Raw genomic sequence first — 19,217 nt, 5'->3', positions numbered from 1 at the left:
ATAACGGAGAGCATGCAAGATCATAAACAACACATAGGTAATAGATTGATAATCAACATAACATAGTATTCTCTATCCATCGGATCCCGACAAACACAACATATAGAATTACAGATAGATGATCTTGATCATGTTAGGCAGCTCACAAGATCCGACAATGAAGCACATAAGGAGAAGACGACCATCTAGCTACTGCTATGGACCCATAGTCCAAGGGTGAACTACTCACTCATCACTCCGGAGGCGACCATGGCGGTGAAGAGTCCTCCGGGAGATGATTCCCCTCTCCGGCAGGGTGCCGGAGGCGATCTCCTGAATCCCCCGAGATGGGATTGGCGGCGGCGGCGTCTGTGGAAGGTTTTCCGTATCGTGGCTCTCGGTACTGGGGGTTTCGCGACGAAGGCTTTAAGTAGGCGGAAGGGCAACGCGGGGGGCCACACGAGGGCCCCACACACCAGGGCCGCGCGGCCAAGACCTGGGGCGCGCGGCCAAGACCTGGCCGCGCCGCCCTGTTGTGGCGGCACCTCGTGGCCCCACTTCCTTTCCCCCTCGGTCTTCTGGAAACTTCATGAAAAAATAGGACCTTGGGCGTTGATTTCGTCCAATTCCGAGAATATTTCCTTACTAGGATTTCTGAAACCAAAAACAGCAGAAAACAGCAACTGGCTCTTCGGCATCTCGTTAATAGGTTAGTGCCGGAAAATGCATAAATACGACATATAATGTGTATAAAACATGTAGATATCATCAATAATGTGGCATGGAACATAAGAAATTATCGATACGTCGGAGACGTATCAGCATCCCCAAGCTTAGTTCTCTGCTCGTCCCGAAGCGGGTAAACGATAACAAAGATAATTTACGGAGTGACATGCCATCATAACCTTGATCATACTATTGTAAGCATATGTAATGAATGCAGCGATCAAAACAAGGGTAATGACATGAGTAAACAAATGAATCATAAAGCAAAGACTTTTCATGAATAGTACTTTCAAGACAAGCATCAATAAGTCTTGCATAAGAGTTAACTCATAAAGCAATAAATCAAAGTAAAGGTATTGAAGCAACACAAAGGAAGATTAAGTTTCAGCGGTTGCTTTCAACTTGTAACATGTATATCTCATGGATACTTGTCAACATAGAGTAATATAACAAGTGCAATATGCAAGTATGTAGGAATCAATGCACGAGTTCACACAAGTGTTTGCTTCTTGAGGTGGAGAGAGATAGGTGAACCGACTCAACGTAAAAGTAAAAGAAAGGCCCTTCGCAGAGGAAGCATTGATTGCTATATTTGTGCTAGAGCTTTTGGTTTTGAAAACAAGAAACAATTTTGTCAACGGTAGTAATAAAGCATATGTATCATGTAAATTATATCTTACAAGTTGCAAGCTTCATGCATAGTATACTAATAGTGCCCGCACCTTGTCCTAATTAGCTTGGATTACCGGGATTATCGCAATACACATGTTTTAACCAAGTGTCACAAAGGGGTACCTCCATGCCGCTCGTACAAAGGTCTAAGGAGAAAGCTTGCATTTGGATTTCTCGCTTTTGATTATTCTCAACTTAGACATCCATACCGGGACAACATAGACAACAGATAATGGACTCCTCTTTAATGCATAAGCATGTAGCAACAATTAATGTTCTCATATGAGATTGAGGATATATGTCCAAAACTGAAACTTCCACCATGATTCATGGCTTTAGTTAGCGGCAATGTTCTTCTCTAACAATATGCATGCTCTAACCAATAAATGAGTGGTAAATCTCCCTTACTTCAGACAAGACGGACATGCATAGCAACTCACATGATATTCAACAAAGAGTAGTTGATGGCGTCCCCGGGAACATGGTTATCGCACAACAAGCAACTTAATAAGAGATAAAGTGCATAAGTACATATTCAATACCACAATAGTTTTTAAGCTATTTGTCCCATGAGCTATATATTGCAAAGGTAAAGGATAGAAATTTTAAAGGTAGCACTCAAGCAATTTACTTTGGAATGGCGGAGAAATACCATGTAGTAGGTAGGTATGGTGGACACAAATGGCATAGTGATTGGCTCAAGGATTTTGGATGCATGAGAAGTATTCCCTCTCGATACAAGGTTTAGGCTAGCAAGGTTATTTGAAACAAACACAAGGATGAACCGGTGCAGCAAAACTCACATAAAAGACATATTGTAAACATTATAAGACTCTACACCGTCTTCCTTGTTGTTCAAACTCAATACTAGAAATTATCTAGACTTTAGAGAGACCAACTATGCAAACCAAATTTTAGCAAGCTCTATGTATTTCTTCATTAATGGGTGCAAAGTATATGATGCAAGAGCTTAAACATGAGCACAACAATTGCCAAGTATCAAATTATTCAAGACATTTTAGAATTACTACATGTAGGATTTCCCAATTCCAACCATATAACAATTTAACGAAGAAGATTCAACCTTCGCCATGAATACTATGAGTAAAGCCTAAGGACATATTTGTCCATATGCAACAGCGGAGCGTGTCTCTCTCCCACACAATGAATGCTAGGATCCATTTTATTCAAACAAAAACAAAAACAAACCGACGCTCCAAGCAAAGCACATAAGATGTGATGGAATAAAAATATTGTTTCGGGGGAGGAACCCGATAATGTTGTCGATGAAGAAGGGGATGCCTTGGGCATCCCCAAGCTTAGACGCTTGAGTCTTCTTAAAATATGCAGGGGTGAACCTCCGGGGCATCCCCAAGCTTAGAGCTTTCACTCTCCTTGATCATATTGTATCATCTCCCTCTCTTGATCCTTGAAAACTTCCTCCACACCAAACTCAAAACAACTCATTAGAGAGTTAGTGCATAATAAAAATTCACATGTTCAGAGGTGACATAATTATTCTTAACACTTCTGGACATTGCACAAAGCTACTGGACATTAATGGAACAAAGAAACTCATCCATCATAGCAAAAGAGGCAATGCGAAATAAAAGGCAGAATCTGTCAAAACAGAACGATCCGTAAATACGGATTTTATTGAGGCACCGAGACTTGCTCAAATGAAAATGCCCAAATTGAATGAAAGTTGCGTACATATCTGAGGATCACGCACGTAAATTGGCATATTTTTCTGATCTACCTACAGAGAGGCAGGTCGAAATTCGTGACAGACAAAGAAATGCGTTTCTACGCAGTAATCCAAATCTAGTATGAACCTTACTATCAACGACTTTACTTGGCACAACAATGCACAAAACTAAGATAAGGAGAGGTTGCTACAGTAGTAAACAACTTCCAAGACTCAAATATAAAATAAAGGTACTGTTGTAAAAACATGGGTTGTCTCCCATAAGCGCTTTTCTTTAACGCCTTTCAGCTAGGCGCAGAAAGTGTGTATCAAGTTTTATCAAGAGATGAAGCATCGACAGCGGGGTTTGGAGTTTTCTCAACTATGCATTGTATCTTATCTATGTAAGTTTCAGAGGCTCCCTTTTCATTAGTCTTAGGCTTGCTATTCTCATCAAACAAATTTTCGGGAACAAGCCAAGCATAATTATTTTCTAGTGCCTCGCACATTCCTAAGAGTTTGCACGGTATTGAGGTTTTAATATCCCCCTCATAATTAACTTGATTAGTATACTTTTGTCTATCTTTTTCCATTTTTTCAAGGGTACTGGCAAAATTGGTATAAGAGCCTAGCATATTATATTTAGTGAAGACTTTTCTAGCTTCTCTTGCTACCCCCCCCAAATTCTTTGAGAAGGGTTTCTAATACAAAATCTTTCTTTTCCCCTTCTTCCATATCACCCAGTGTGAGAAACATGTGTTGTATTATAGGATTAAGATTAACAAATTTAGTTTCCAACATGTGAACTAAAGAAGCAACAGCAATTTCATAAGTAGGAGCAAGTTCTACCAAGTGTCTATCTTCAAAATCTTCAGTGGTGCTAACATGAGTGAAAAAATCTTCTATATTATCTTTCCCAATTATAGACCCACGTCCTACCGGTATATCTTTTAGAGTAAACTTAGGAGGAAACATGATGAAATAAACTAAAGGAAAATAATAAAGTAAATGCGAGTAACTAATTTTTTTGTGTTTTTGATATAGAGTGCAAGACAGTAAATAGAGTAAAGCTAGCAACTAATTTTTTTGTGTTTTGATATAAGTGCAGCAAACAAGAGAGTAAATAAAATAAAGCAAGACAAAAACAAAGTAAAGAGATTGGATTGTGGAGACTCCCCTTGCAGCGTGTCTTGATCTCCCCGGCAACGGCGCCAGAAAAAAATGCTGCTGGCGTGTAATTGACGTGGGAGTTAGAAATCTTGGTGGTGTAGCTTTTCTTCAGTTCCCCGGCAACGGCGCCAGAAAAAATGCTTGATACGCGTACAGCACACGTTCGTTGGGAACCCCAAGAGGAAGGTGTGATGCGTACAGCGGCAAGTTTTCCCTCAGAAAGAAACCAAGGTTTATCGAACCAGGAGGAGCCAAGAAGCACGTCGAAGGTTGATGGCGGCGGGATGTAGTGCGGCGCAACACCAGGGATTCCGGCGCCAACGTGGAACCTGCACAACACAACCAAAGTACTTTGCCCCAACGAAACAGTGAGGTTGTCAATCTCACCGGCTTGCTGTAACAAAGGATTAGATGTATAGTGTGGATGATGATTGTTTGCAGAAAACGGTAGAACAAGTATTGCGATGGGTGTATTCGATGTAAAAGAATGGACCGGGGTCCACGAGTTCACTAGAGGTGTCTCTCCCATAAGATAAATAGCATGTTGGGTGAACAAATTACAGTCGGGCAATTGACAAATAGAGAGGGCATGACCATGCACATACATGATATGATGAGTATAGTGAGATTTAATTGGGCATTACGACAAAGTACATAGACCGCTATCCGAGCATGCATCTATGCCTAAAAAGTCCACCTTTAGGTTATCATCCGAACCCCTTCCGAGTATTAAGTTGCAAACAACGAGACAATTGCATTAAGTATGGTGCGTAATGTAATCAATAACTACATCCTCGGACATAGCATCAATGTTTTATCCCTAGTGGCAACAGCACATCCACAACCTTAGAACTTTTCGTCACTTGTCCCAGATTTAATGGAGGCATGAACCCACTATCGAGCATAAATACTCCCTCTTGGAGTTAAGAGTAAAAACTTGGTCATAGCCTCTACTAATAACGGAGAGCATGCAAGATCATAAACAACACATAGGTAATAGATTGATAATCAACATAACATAGTATTCTCTATCCATCGGATCCCGACAAACACAACATATAGAATTACGAGATAGATGATCTTGATCATGTTAGGCAGCTCACAAGATCCGACAATGAAGCACATAAGGAGAAGACGACCATCTAGCTACTGCTATGGACCCATAGTCCGGGGGTGAACTACTCACTCATCACTCCGGAGGCGACCATGGCGGTGAAGAGTCCTCCGGGAGATGATTCCCCTCTCCGGCAGGGTGCCGGAGGCGATCTCCTGAATCCCCCGAGATGGGATTGGCGGCGGCGGCGTCTCGGAAGGTTTTCCGTATCGTGGCTCTCGGTGCTCGGGGGTTTCGCGACGAAGGCTTTAAGTAGGCGGAAGGGCAACGCGGGGGCCACACGAGGGCCCCACACACCGGGGCCGCGCGGCCAAGACCTGGGCCGCGCCGCCCTGTTGTGGCGGCGCCTCGTGGCCCCACTTCCTTTCCCCCTTGGTCTTCTGGAAACTTCGTGCAAAAATAGGACCCCAGGCGTTGATTTCGTCCAATTCCGAGAATATTTCCTTACTAGAATTTACTGAAACCAAAAACAGCGAGAAAACAGCAATCGGCTCTTCGGCATCTCGTTAATAGGTTAGTGCCGGAAAATGCATAAATACGACATATAATGTGTATAAAACATGTAGATATCATCAATAATGTGGCATGGAACATAAGAAATTATCGATACGTCGGAGACGTATCAGGCACATATCTAACAAAATGCACAACCATATAATATGGAACATGAAGTAGGAGCAACTAAAAAACATGCCCCATACGTACATTGGACATACAAACCACATGGATGGTGCAAGTGGGTCAAGTACTATGCACACGATATGTATTTGTGCATATCACAAGGCTCACTAGCACCATCCATGAGATCACATCCAAAATTGAGAAACTTTTAGTATCATCGGGATCATATAGCCGATCACAAGAAGGGGCCATATTTAAATGAAGCAAAAATCAAGAAAGACGTGTCTCATACTCACATTGTATTCACACCCAATGATGTAAAGAAAATTATTCTATCCAACAAAGTAGAATGCACAATCATGAGTGTTTTTGAAATGCACGAGGTTGGATAGGATAATCCGCTGCACAAAAATTGACACATTTTAATCATCGCATCAAAAAATGTGCATATTTTGAATCACTAGCCCAACATTGAACATAAATCATGGATACAAGTCATCCTCTCTATATCTGCACCAGTATATGCATGCTAGTACCAATGTGTTACATGGACACTAGTATATTGGCTATACAAACAAGGACGAGGGGGAAACGGTGCGGCTGCTCAACCTACGTTTTGGTGGCCTCGATCCCAAGCACGCGGACACATACGACCGACGTCCTTGGCCTCGATCCCGAGAGGCTTGGGATCGTCCGGCCACCTCCGCCACCCACGAACACCACCTCCACCACGTACGATGATGTATACAACCATCTCAGCCACCAACGATGACTACCTACAGTAGCGTGACAACTACCTCCGCCACTCCGCAAGTGAGTGGGAGATAGTAATATGCGGTGGGCGGTGTCGTCAGGAAGATGGGGATGGAGAGATACAAGGTGGGGATGGGAGTGGTTGGGAGATTATGATGGATATGGATGGAGGGAGGCAGGAGGAGCAGGGCCTTGTTTTTCTCCGCACTTTGTAGCAGCGTGCCGAGCTTTGACATGCTACCAATATCTCCTTACGGGTAGCTCGCGTAGATTCGCTACGCTACCGGTAAGGGTAAGTTTCATGCATCCTCGTATTATGGGCGTCTATGCTTCCGACTTCGTGTTGTCATTCGACTCCGTTGGTACACAACTAGAGAGTTTTTTTTTTGGAAATCGGAGCACTTATACATGGAGCTAAGTCTTGTTGCATTGTGGTCTTACAAATTACTTCATTATGGGCCTAACCTTTTCAAGTAATGGAAGGATTTGTACCGAACGATCGTCCTCCACGTCTTCATATTTTGTTATGCATTCTATCAAACTGAGAAAACACGGATTTGGCTCAGGATTGCCCTTTTTAACTCAAATAAAGTACCAAATGTTGAAGCCAAACTACGAGAACAATAGAATAGAGCATGGCATGAGTATTTGCTACATATTCTGCATAAACAAGTACATGGATAACACCACACCACGAGAGTCACAAGTATTTTCTACATACTCTGCATAAACAAGTACATGGATAACAACACACGACAAGTAGCCATCAAGAGACGGATATGATCCACTCGAGAAGGTAATGATGCCCATAGAACAACGCTGCCAAACCAACAAGTGATGGCATGAATAATATTTCTCAACCTAGAGTTTCGCTACCCAACCCTGGTCTAACCATAGTTAAGGCCCGGTCATCCAAGGCATTGTGTTAGCCTTCAACAAGGGGGGAATGCTGCCATTTTTGTTTTTGCGCGGTCTAACCAACAAATGCTAGATCAAGGCTTTTGTCCTAGAGTTAAATACTTGGCATTGCCTTGCTATATATGTTAACTGTCTCAAGGAGACTATTATTCATCATGTTTACATAGCCTGACCTCCCTTCTTGATCTCGTGATGCGGATTCCTGATCTAGGTTAACACTTTACCTTAGTAGGAGGGCCACTCAATTCCAGCTCTAATCAGTCGAAAGGGGACAAGGCAGTGGAGGAGCAACCTTGTGTTTGTGATGTCGCTTGCCACCATATGATCTGACGTAGTTGCACTAATATAGTTGTATTTAAGTCTACCCTCTCTAGCTATATACACACTCATATAGCTTTGACATTACTTGTTCCAATTACTAGCTATGTGACAACGCTAGAGATATCTCTCATAGTCGGAGAGGCAAATACTATCTTGATCAAATACCCCTCGCAACATGCTAGACTACTTCTACAACTACCTAGATACGAAATATAATGATACCGAGAACACGGGCAACGACCTCAAGGTTAAGACATGTCATATATACATTATACTCGAGAATAATTGACGACACATCTTGCTACGTCTCTAAGTGGGTATGACTAGGGACAACATGATCTTCATCATGAGTCCATACTACCGGGTTATCATCTCTGTGCCCCTAAATATGAGTAGAGGGGAAGATGAGAAACATGCAAGAGAGATAGGAAGACGATAAATAACTGATGCCCCCCTAAGTCAAACGATCATTTGTAAATTATTCCTTCACATGATCAAGACCAATCTTTATCAATTGGCTCTGTATTACTAGTTCATTGTATGACCATTTTGGATATGTATTGCTTTGGGCGTCCACCCGTCGGGCCCTATTTGGTGTCATGCTTCCCAACAACGACAACTGCTCCACATATAGCTGCTGTTTTTTTCTTGAAAGGAGGCAAAAGATTTGCCATATTTATTAATAAGAAAAAGTTAAAGTCTACTACAAGTCTAGCACAAGATACACTCTCGCGGCATAATTGAACCCAAGCGCTTAGCACCCGTCATGCTCCAAAGAGCCACCTCTCTCTTAATCTTAGCTACAACAATCGTTAGCATAGTGAAAACATTTCGAAACACTCCTCATTCCAAATTTTCTAAGAGATGAGCATGATTTAAGATGCAAGGGAATAAGAGATAATTTCTTTGTCTCGGAACCATATGGCAACATGGGAATTGGGAATGGGCCATTCGTAAACTAGTTTTTCCGCTCGATCAAGATTCAAGACAAGTCATTTTTTTATCAGTTGACTCTGTGTTAGTACTAGTAGCCTGGCTATATGTTGTTGCTTTCGGCGTCTGGCTGGGCATGGTTGGTGTCGTGTTCCCCGACCGCGACAACCGCGCTGTGGACAGCTGCTAATATTACGCGGCGCAGGCGCAACACACCATCCTGGTTCCTTGGCCGGCGTGAACCACGGAGGAGTCTGGCCCCTCGTCCACAAGCAACGAGCAAGGTAGACTCCGGCCGTCGCTGTACAGTGTGGCGCCCCGCCGCGTAGTATGGTGGGGGAATTGCCGCTTCCCTGGGGTAAACTCCACGGCTGAAGAACAGAAGAAGCGGCCCATTTCCAGATTTCGCAGGGCAAGAAGATCTGTACAGCTGCTATGTAAACTCCACGACAAACTGAAACATCTTTTTTTTTGCGGGGTTAACAAACCTAAAACACGATGTATATGATATAATAAAGGAGTAACAAAACATGTTCGACTTTACATTTGTTACGAATCATGATGATGGCAGTGTCGATAGAGCAAATGTTGCATCGTCTCCAGCACATATTTATGCTATACATCTCTCTGTTTCTAGTCATCCAGGTAACATCGAAGCGATGATAGTCGGGCGACACAGAGAGAAGCTTTATCCAGGACCAAAAAAGGAACACGAGCATCGTGTGCCAGCGGGGAAGAGAAGAAGCGCTCAAATCATCAGTCTCTTTGAAGGGGCGTAGAGCGACACGGCCCCAAGCTTGGGGCTCGAGTACTTGACGTAGACCACCTTCTGCTTGCTCCCAGGTGCCGCCGCGTGCAGGCTTGCTAGACGCATCGCGCAATCCCTTCAGTTCCAAACACAAGAGACCAAGAAAAGATCCAGTCAGTTATGCATACAGAAAATACTGTGGTAGATTCATTAGGTAATTAACACAACGGCAGCAGGGAGCAAACAAAAAACCCAGCATGTGGAAAACGCTGTATCATTCAAGAAAATGTTTCTTTTTCTTTCCCTGAAGTATGCACATTCAGTAATCTGGTGACAGTATCATGGGAGCATCGGTTCAGGTTTGATGCAAGTATTCAGAGTTCACAAAAGCACTTAGATCAGGAAGAAGACTTACAGCAGCTGCCACTCAGCTAAGCCTGTATGGTGCTCCAGGACATCGTTCCAGCGTGGGCTCATATTCAGTGTGCACCGAGCAGCGTAGACAGCTGCTGCTGCAGTCTTTGATGGGGGGTATTGTAGCATGGTGTACTGAACCAGTGAAAGCTCGGCATAAAAGAACGCCATATTTTCCAGCTGCATTGGAGACAAGCAAGGAGATGGACAACATTACACATCAATCTGCGGTAGAGTTACTGAGAACTGGGTCACTGAATTATACCTCCTTATCCCCCATTGCAGCTTTCAGATACCGAACCATGAACATATACAAGGTTGGAACAGTTAAGTTCCACTGCAGCGTGTTGAGTATGGACTTCTCCTTGCGTAGGACCTGTTCCCGAGAAAATGAGTTATCTGATATGCACAACAGATCCTGAACCTGTAAAAGCAATTCATGATTGATCAGATTTCACAAGCATGTCTGATCAAGTTTGATTTGACACACATCCGTTATGAGCTTTTGATGCAAAGATGGTTCAACAATATGCATAAGAAATAGAACTAACACTCCAATCAAGCAGCATCAGTAGCGTGAATTACAGAAATACCCTACTACAACAGTTATGAGCTTTTGATGCAAAGATAGTTCAACAATAACCCAAAGAAATAGAACTAGCATTCCAGTTGCATCACTAGTGTCAACTACATAAGTACCCTAGCTACTACACCAGTTATGAGCTATTGATGCAAAGATGGTTCAACAACAAGACAAAAGAAATGGAACAAGCACTGAAATCAAACAACATCAGTAATGTAAGCTACTACCTCTGTTCTTATTTAATCTATGCCAGCTACTACATGCATACACTACTTTCTCTGTATAGCCCACGTCGATTTAATCTGAACGGAGGGAGTACATAAGTACCCCTACTACAACAGTTATGAGCTTTTGATGCAAAGATGGTTCAACAATATGCATAAGAAATAGAAATAGCATCCCATTCAAGCAGCATCAGTAGCGTGAATTACAGAAATACCCTACTACAACAGTTATGAGCTTTTGATGCAAAGATAGTTCAACAATAACCCAAAGATGATCAAAAAAAAAAAAAAACAACCCAAAGAAATAGAACTAGCATTCCAGTTGCATCACTAGTGTCAACTACATAAGTACCCTAGCTACTACACCAGTTATGAGCTATTGATGCAAAGATGGTTCAACAACAAGACAAAAGAAATGGAACAAGCACTGAAATCAAACAACATCAGTAATGTAAGCTACTACCTCTGTTCTTATTTAATCTATGCCAGCTACTACATGCATACGCTACTTTCTCTGTATAGCCCACGTCGATTTAATCTGAACGGAGGGAGTACATAAGTACCCCTACTACAACAGTTATGAGCTTTTGATGCAAAGATAGTTCAACAACAACCCAAATAAATAGAAATAGCATTCCAGTCAAACAGCATCACTAGTGTGAACTGCAGAAGTACCCTAGCTACTACACCAGTTATGAAATATTGATGCAAAGATGGTTCAACAACAAGACAAAAGAAATGGAACTAGCACTGAAATCAAATAGCACCAGTAGTGTTAATCTGAACGGAGGGAGTACATAAGTACCCTACTACAGCAGTTAAGAGCTTTTGATGCAAAGATAGTCCAACTACCATAACCCAAATAAATAGAACTAGCATTCCAGTCAAACAGCATCACTAGTGTGAACTGCAGAAGTACCCTAGCTACTACACCAGTTATGAGCTACTGATGCAAAGATGGTTCAACAACAAGACAAAAGAAATGGAACTAGCACTGAAATCAAATAGCATCAGTAGTGTTAACTACATAAGTACCCTACTACAACACTATGAGCTTTTGATGCAAAGATAGCTCAACAATAACCCAAGGAAATAGAAATACCCTACCTACTACACCAGTTATGAGATTTTGTTGCACAGATGGTTCAACAATAGGCCAAAGAAATAGAACTAGCACCCAAATAATACAGCATCAGTAGTGTCAAGTAACTATAGAAGAACCCGTACCAGGGGAGCCCATATCTCTTCATACTTGCATGCTATCAGCATGGCGCTTACGCCAATGAGCTGAAGGTCCTTTCTCAGAACATTCTTCATGGACAAGTACAGATCAATAATGTAGACCGTCAGGTACAAGGTCTCTGGCATGAGAATAAGCCTGTGGTGGACCTCAATAATCCAATCAATCAGTATTGCCCTCATTCTCTCATTTATATCGGTCTGTGAAATCATGTACGTACAGAGAGGCCGGCAGGTGCTCTGGACAAGCAGCAAAACAACAAAGTAATAGCCATCATTTCAGAAATTCACATAACAGAAGTCATCTGTTACCAGATAACAATTTCCTAATTCTACTGTTAACTTCACAGTGCTCACATGAAGAGTCTAATCAAGCTCTCACCTCAGTGCTCTTGTAGAACCTGTAAATGTCTTCAACATAATCAACCACTGCCAGCTCATTGTGAGCATCAGATGCGTCAATGTTGTACGTCACCGGGGCCTTCTTCGGGCTGGAGATCACCCCATCAGAAGCCTGCATCAAGAACAAGAATCCATTATGATGACATTACTCAATCAAGCTTAATTGTCAGCACACAATATTAGATCACACTTTATACCCTGCTGCATTTGCTAAGAATTTTTGTAAGTGTGTTGATGGGCGACCTCCGGGAGGCGGCTCTCTTAGCTTGATTTTTCTTCTCATTTTCTGAGTCTGAACTTATCACGATAAGTTCGGGCTTCACCCTGTTGTTCTCCTTGTGTTGCTTGATAGCTCTCACACACTTGTTAGCTTCTACAGCAGCTACTTCTTTGTGACGGCTCGGATCAGCTGGAGCATGCCGGCCATTTATGACATTGCCGACCTCAACAAGGGGTCGACGAGTTTCTGCTGCTGGTTGTTGAGCAACCTTGGCCTTTGTTTTCTTGCCGAGCCTGACATCTGCACAAGTTGGAGTTTCAGAGGAGGTTTCCACACAAAAAAAGATGACCAGAACAAATCTTGTACTGCTGCAATTAGGACGAGTGCACAATGCAACGAACAAGAACCTTGTAAACTATATCACGTACAGATCGAACCAACATGGAGGAGCCCAAGGATCACAACATCTAAGAACAAGAATCCCAACATCTCAGAACAGGAATCCCAACATCTAACAACAAGAATCCCAACTAAAGAGGAACAAGAAACGCAAATAGACGGGTGAAATCTTCAAATGTGGCATCTTTACCACGACCAGGGGACAACAATCCAATCAAGAGCCCAACTGACGGACATGCATGAAAAAGAGAAACTCGCAAGAATAATGCATGATGTCCAGAACTAGTCCCGACAGCCTAGCAATATCTTCCATAAATATCAGGAAAAATCCATGTCAACAATTCAATCAATGTTCCAACGCGATAACTACTTCATCTGTTAGCGTGTGCTTGGATTAGATCCACGGTTGCAAGAAAAAAGAAACAGACCTCGCCAAAGATGCAGGCACTACTGTCCGATTAATTTTCGAAAGATTTCCCCCTTTGTGGCGAAACTGAACAAGAACCCGTACTAAATCCGTACCAAGCACGATCAATCTAGGCATCGTAGCAGCGATAAGAAAATCCAGCAGGATAACTGAATCAAGAAATCTCCGAACCAAAACCTATAGCTCTATTCAAGGTAGGCCAAGCGAAGATTTTTACCGCACCACACGCGAGCAATCCAAGAAACCTACGAACTCGTACCGCCGCGGCAATCCGACGAGGAAATGGAACAGACCGTGAAAAGGGGAGGGCGGGGAGACTCACCGCCCTTGTGTTCTTGAGCAAAAACATCGCCGGCACCGGCGCCGGCGGCCGCCTGCCTCCTCGACGCCATCGCAGCGTCCCACGAGAAGGGATCAAACGCGCCTCCTCTCTCCTCCCGATTCGTTCTCGATCTCGACGACGGCGAGGCGTTGGGTGTGGAGGAGAAGGAACCGAGGAGGAGAGGAGAGCAGACGGGAGGGGCGGGCGGCGGGGGTGGTTTGCTTTGTAGGCGTTGTTGGAAACTCTGGGAGGATTTTGCAACGCTGTCTCCAACGGTCAATTTTTATTAATTGGCGGAGACCGACGGTGAGGCGGCGCGCGGAATGCTGATCCGACGGCCGGGACTCGATATTACGAATTTTGTAGCCGTTTGGAACCATGGAGGGGGGAAACCGGAGTATATGGTGAATCATACCCAAAGATGGAATGTACTTTGACGATTTCGTCTCTCTTGCATTTTTGCAGGGGAAAAATCTTCTCTGTTTATTTGATTCATCACGTGCAGATTAATTAATTTTTACAGATCGCAGTGATTCAATGACAAAACCATGTTATCCTTCTCTGACCCGTGAAATTAGGCATTATGTTTTTTTTGGATCAATATTACAGTAGGAGTAGCATTTTCACACAAGCGAAAGTTTTTTTTTTCTTTTCATCTTTGAGATAGGCAAATATTTAGAAATTTTAAGCTTGTGGGAGCATTTCAACCGGTGACCCCCAAAATATTAACCGGCAACACACATGCCGGTTACGTATTGAATGCGCTGGCCACACACGTTGACTTTTTTTTTTGGATTATCACACCGGTTGTACCCTAAATCAACTCCCGAAATGAGGAGAGAGAGGGGTAGGTGGAGATGTGAGTGTGACGGGTGGGCCAAGCCGGGGGGAGGGGGGAGAGTGGAAATTCGATGTGGAGTTTTTGTTGGCCCATCTGATAGTTTCCCTTCCCACATGGTTTCTTTGAGGTTCGCCGGCGCTTGTATTGGACTCGGGGTGACGTGAATTTTTATTAAAAGCACTATTTTGAGAAGTTTTCTCTCTAAAATCCTCAAATCGATGCCGGCTACTATTTAAAACTCGCTAGTGGAGATAGGTCTTTGTTGCACGCAGTTGTTGGCCTTGCACCGAAGACCATCATGGCTACCAAAGAGGTAGAGTACGGTGCAGGCCTACTGAAGAAACGACCGAGATGGACGTGCACAATGGGACATTACGAGAAAAGTGGATGTCATCTACCCTTCGTGCATTGAAACAGCTAGTAGGTGATGCACATTGGGAAAGTAGGGGTAGACGAGATTACAACGGTTAGACTGGAAAGTTATGGAGGAATTGACGGTGCTAAGACCATATTCAGTCGATCCCCCAAAGTCTCCCAAATGGCTACGGGGTAGTGGTCTTTTTTACTTCTAGCCACGCATTCTAAAGTTCTTTTTTGGCCGGTAGAAGGCGTTTTAGCTGCCGGCGCTTCCAGCCCACACCCAACCGATAGGAGGGCCGGTGAGCGGGGGTACCGGTAGAACGGGCGTGCTTGGCAGGCCCTGTCTGGTAGCGAGACATTTCGGCAACAAAGTGTCGTCTCCCGCGCCAGGCACATTCGACAAAAATAACCTAAATGTGAAACTAATTTGAAAAATGAACCATTGGTGAAACTATTACACACAAATAACCTTTTTGTGCCGCGTCCGTGTCTGGGGCGTCGCAGACAACAGTGTCACGCCAAGCTTCTCGGCGCCACATAAACGCCAACGTGGATTTGTGGGACCCGGGAGGTGGATGTGTCACGCCCTTGTGCTCGGCGTCGCACAGCGGTGTGCCGCGCCCTGGTCTGCGGCGCGGCATATAGACCGTAAACAGCAGCGGCACTCCATCGGTAAACAGCAGCGGCACTTGATGATTCGACACATTACTGTACGTCTGTACCGGCCACATGCCACATCACTTTGCCGATGTCGCTGCCAAAGAGCCAGCCTAGTGTAGGTACATGCATGCATCTGATCGATCCGGTGCAAAAAAAAAAGAAATGAGTAGCTTGCTTAGCTTATTTGCACGTATACGTATGCTTTCAACCCTTTGGAAAATCATAACTCTCAAACACTTTGCAAAAACTGCAATCTGCTTTTACAATTGGAACGTATGATGAACTCTGAATGTGAGTCCAATATTAAGTATATATTATTTTTTTAAAATTCACCTTTTGGGGCACACATGTCATAGACAGGGGATGTGTAATATATGTATATATATTATATTAAATTATGAACTATTGGTACAAGAATTCATCAAACATATGTGTAAAAAGACCTTTGTCCGGCAAAAAGTTCTAGAAAGTTTTTTCTAAAAATATTACTATTAATTTTCGTATATTTTTTACTTTTGACTAAGTATAAACGGCTTGTTTACGAAACGGAGCTGGTACTAGCTAGTACCACTATAGGCAGACCAAGAGATTTGTCGAAGCCAGGGCACGTTGCAAGGTAAGCAATTTTCTTTCCAGACAAATATAAGAACCACATGGTGAAAATATTTTTTTCACAATAGTTTAAGAGAATGGATCTCTCCATGGGTGCGTTGCCCAACATATTTTTTCACAATAGATGTTTTGCCGTGAATTTACATTGTTTCGCGCGCCAGTGGTACCCATATAGTTAGCCCCCCGTCACTCCGACATTTTTTTTTTAAACAAACTAGATATATTGACATTAAGGATCACAGTACATCATTACATGCATGGCTCTGAACAGTAGAGCAAGAAAGATAAGTGCCTAGTTGCACAATACAACATGAAGTGGATCTAAACTCATGAAGAAGCTGAAGATCACAAATGGAACCATATGGCGTTCGTTCATCCGTCGACAACTCAGATTCGAAATTGCCACATTTATAATATTCAAGGGCCTCGATGATAGTGTGATCCAGTTGATGTCCCGCGGGTGGTTCTCCAGACAATCTATCCGGAATAAGCACATGAGGTGTAGAGTTGAGTTGTAGATACCGAATATCCATCACCGAGCTCGAACTCAAAGAGTCTCTGCTGTTAAATCTGAGGATCAACGGCGGAGGAACACTATAGATGGTGGTTTCTTAATTGGTGGTGGTTCATCACTCCGACGTTATAGATGACGATACAAGCGATGAGACTACACAAATCTTAAAGTAAAAAATAATTAAATATATGTGCATATATTAAAGCTACCATCAATTTTTCATATCTCTTGTGAACGAAATATCTCTAGTCTCTAGATATCACCGCCGCTCTCATCCTCTCATCTTCTCTCAGTCTCTCAACCATTCTCTCCTGGCAGAGGGAAGCGGTGGAGGCGGCGGTGTTCCTTTTCAACCTGGATCGGCACAGTGAGGCAGGCGATCGACAGAGGCACAAAATGAAGGACATGTGGTTGCTAAGGTGTTAAATAGTTTTCAATTGAAATTTATAGAAAATTTTGCAGAATTACAAAGTGTTTAAGAGTTATGATTTTTCAAAGGGTTGAAATTGCAAATGAGCTAAGCTAGCTTCTTATTTCTTTTTTGCAACGCATCGATCAGATGCATGCATGCAATCTCTAAATATTTATCATGGACAAAACCAAATGTACTTGTACAGGCCACCTACCTTCAAGTCTACACTAGGGTGTTACTTTGCAGCGATGCATGCAGCATCAGGGACACATCGGCACAGTGGTGCTGCTGTTTACGGTCGAATCATCAAGTGCCGCTGCTGTGTACGGTCTATATGCCGCGCCGCAGACCAGGGCGCGGCACACCGCTGTGCGACGCCGAGCACAAGGGCGTGACACATCCGCCTCCCGGGTCCCATGAATCCACGTTGGCGTTTATGTGGCGCCGAGAAGCTCGGCGTGACGCTGTTGTCTGCGACGCCCCAGACACGGGCGCGGCACAAAAAGGTTATTTGTGTGTAATAGTTTCACCGAAGGTTTATTTTTCAAATTAGTTTCACATTTAGGTTATTTTTGTCGAATTTGCCCCCGCGCCACAGGCTTTTCCATTAGCGGCGGCAGACCAACAGGTTCCCGTCACTTCAATGGTAGCCGACGGCGTAAATGTCATGCAACCCGTCTCAGCGCGGCTCCACCGCCTATTTGTACCCCCTCCTTCCCTCTCGACGTTCTTTTCCAGATCTCGTCGCTTCTCTCCATCCGCCGCGCAAAAAACCCTAGAGCTAAGCAGCGCCACCACCGTCCATGGCCGTGCGTTTCGCTGTCACCAACAGCTTCGGTCATCGTACCCTCCACAAGGAGGAAGCCTGGGTGATATACAGGGAGGGGTACATGGCCCCGCCCGACATGTGCGCCCGGCGGTTGGAGGCTGATCGCGGTCCGGATCCCCATCCCGCTGGAGCCGCGCGTCAATGCGCGCGAGGCGGCAATCATCGCGCACTACTATGGCGTGCTCACGCCGGAGCAGCGGGTGGAGCCCCCTGGAACCTGGATACCGCCGACACTTGGGACTCCTTCTTCCCCAGCACCGCCTCTTCGAGCTGTCTCGCTACGACGGTAACGGACCACCGCCACCGAACAAGAACTCCCTGGCAGGCCAAATCTGGTGGGGCGCGCCTGGACGCACGCTTGCCACCATCATCGAGCACATCACAAGCGGGAATGAGTTGTGGCTGGAGTTCCCGTCGCTCCAACGGCGGTGGGCGCATCGGAGGATGGCGTCGAGGTCCTCCTCTTCCTCTTTGTCAGGTCCTTTCCGAGGGCCTCCGTGAGCAGCGCCCTCCGCATCGGCGGGCCGCAGTCGTCTGGGACCCGCCGCCCCAAAATGGAAGTCGGCGACGGCTCTACCCGAAAGTGGAGGTGGATGCCGCCGCATGAGTACGGGCGGGGCAGCTCTATTTCTCCACCGCCAATGACCCGGAGGATTTCCCGGGCCAGCGGGCAGCGATGGTCACGTTCAACGACATGCTGCCGGCCACGGACGACTTCGCGGAGGCGTGGTTGAGATGCGAGGCGAAGAAGGAGGCGGCGGAGCGCGCGCTCTGCCTCTGCATTATTGTTGAGTTGGAGGGCTATCCACCTTGCCGCTGTGGTGACCCCGGCCAAGGCTGCAGCTCTGCCGCGCCGCCGCCGAAGGTGGAGCCCAAGGATAGGAGCTCCGACTGTGGTGACCCTGCATACCACTGCATGTTGTAGTATGCCAGTCGTTGATATAACATTCACGAAGTACCATTCCGCAAATATTACATCCCTCAGAGTAGTACAACAGAACATAGCAGGGTCCATAACTCATTCACTTATTATTACAAGCATCAAACATATATTGTCTTGGAGCTCCTCTTGGGTCCTCGGAGGGATACTCCTGGGTTCGAGGTGAACCCAACTTAG

At 44.5% G+C, this 19,217-nt stretch overlaps 1 protein-coding gene across 1 annotated transcript; it reads right to left on the bottom strand.

The window, feature by feature from the left end:
• Positions 1–9,379: 9,379 nt before the first annotated feature.
• On the bottom strand, positions 9,380–13,942 carry LOC124663714 (cyclin-B1-3-like). Its single transcript, XM_047201387.1, has 7 exons — positions 13,873–13,942; positions 12,702–13,024; positions 12,485–12,616; positions 12,091–12,342; positions 10,322–10,480; positions 10,058–10,236; positions 9,380–9,778 (listed from the first exon to the last, which is right to left on the bottom strand). The coding sequence occupies exons 1-7, from the start codon at positions 13,940–13,942 to the stop codon at positions 9,643–9,645; spliced, it is 1,251 nt and encodes a 416-aa protein (XP_047057343.1). The 3' UTR covers positions 9,380–9,642.
• Between the last annotated feature and the right edge of the window lie 5,275 nt (positions 13,943–19,217).

Source organism: Lolium rigidum, chromosome 6 (genome assembly GCF_022539505.1).
Source record: "Lolium rigidum isolate FL_2022 chromosome 6, APGP_CSIRO_Lrig_0.1, whole genome shotgun sequence".
Lineage (NCBI taxonomy): Eukaryota > Viridiplantae > Streptophyta > Magnoliopsida > Poales > Poaceae > Lolium > Lolium rigidum.
The sequence above is the reverse complement of the archived record's forward strand: the minus strand, read 5'-3'. Positions and strand labels throughout refer to the sequence as shown.

What these genes read in the sequence shown, in the direction of transcription:
- LOC124663714 (XM_047201387.1), bottom strand. Translation starts at nt 13,942, where the DNA reads ATGGCGTCGAGGAGGCAGGCGGCCGCCGGCGCCGGTGCCGGCGATGTT. An exon ending in CTGCAATGGGGGATAAGGAG is followed by an intron (nt 10,237 to 10,321) that starts GTATAATTCAGT and finishes TCTCCAATGCAG; the next exon opens with CTGGAAAATATGGCGTTCTT. An exon ending in TTAGCTGAGTGGCAGCTGCT is followed by an intron (nt 9,779 to 10,057) that starts GTAAGTCTTCTT and finishes TTGGAACTGAAG; the next exon opens with GGATTGCGCGATGCGTCTAG.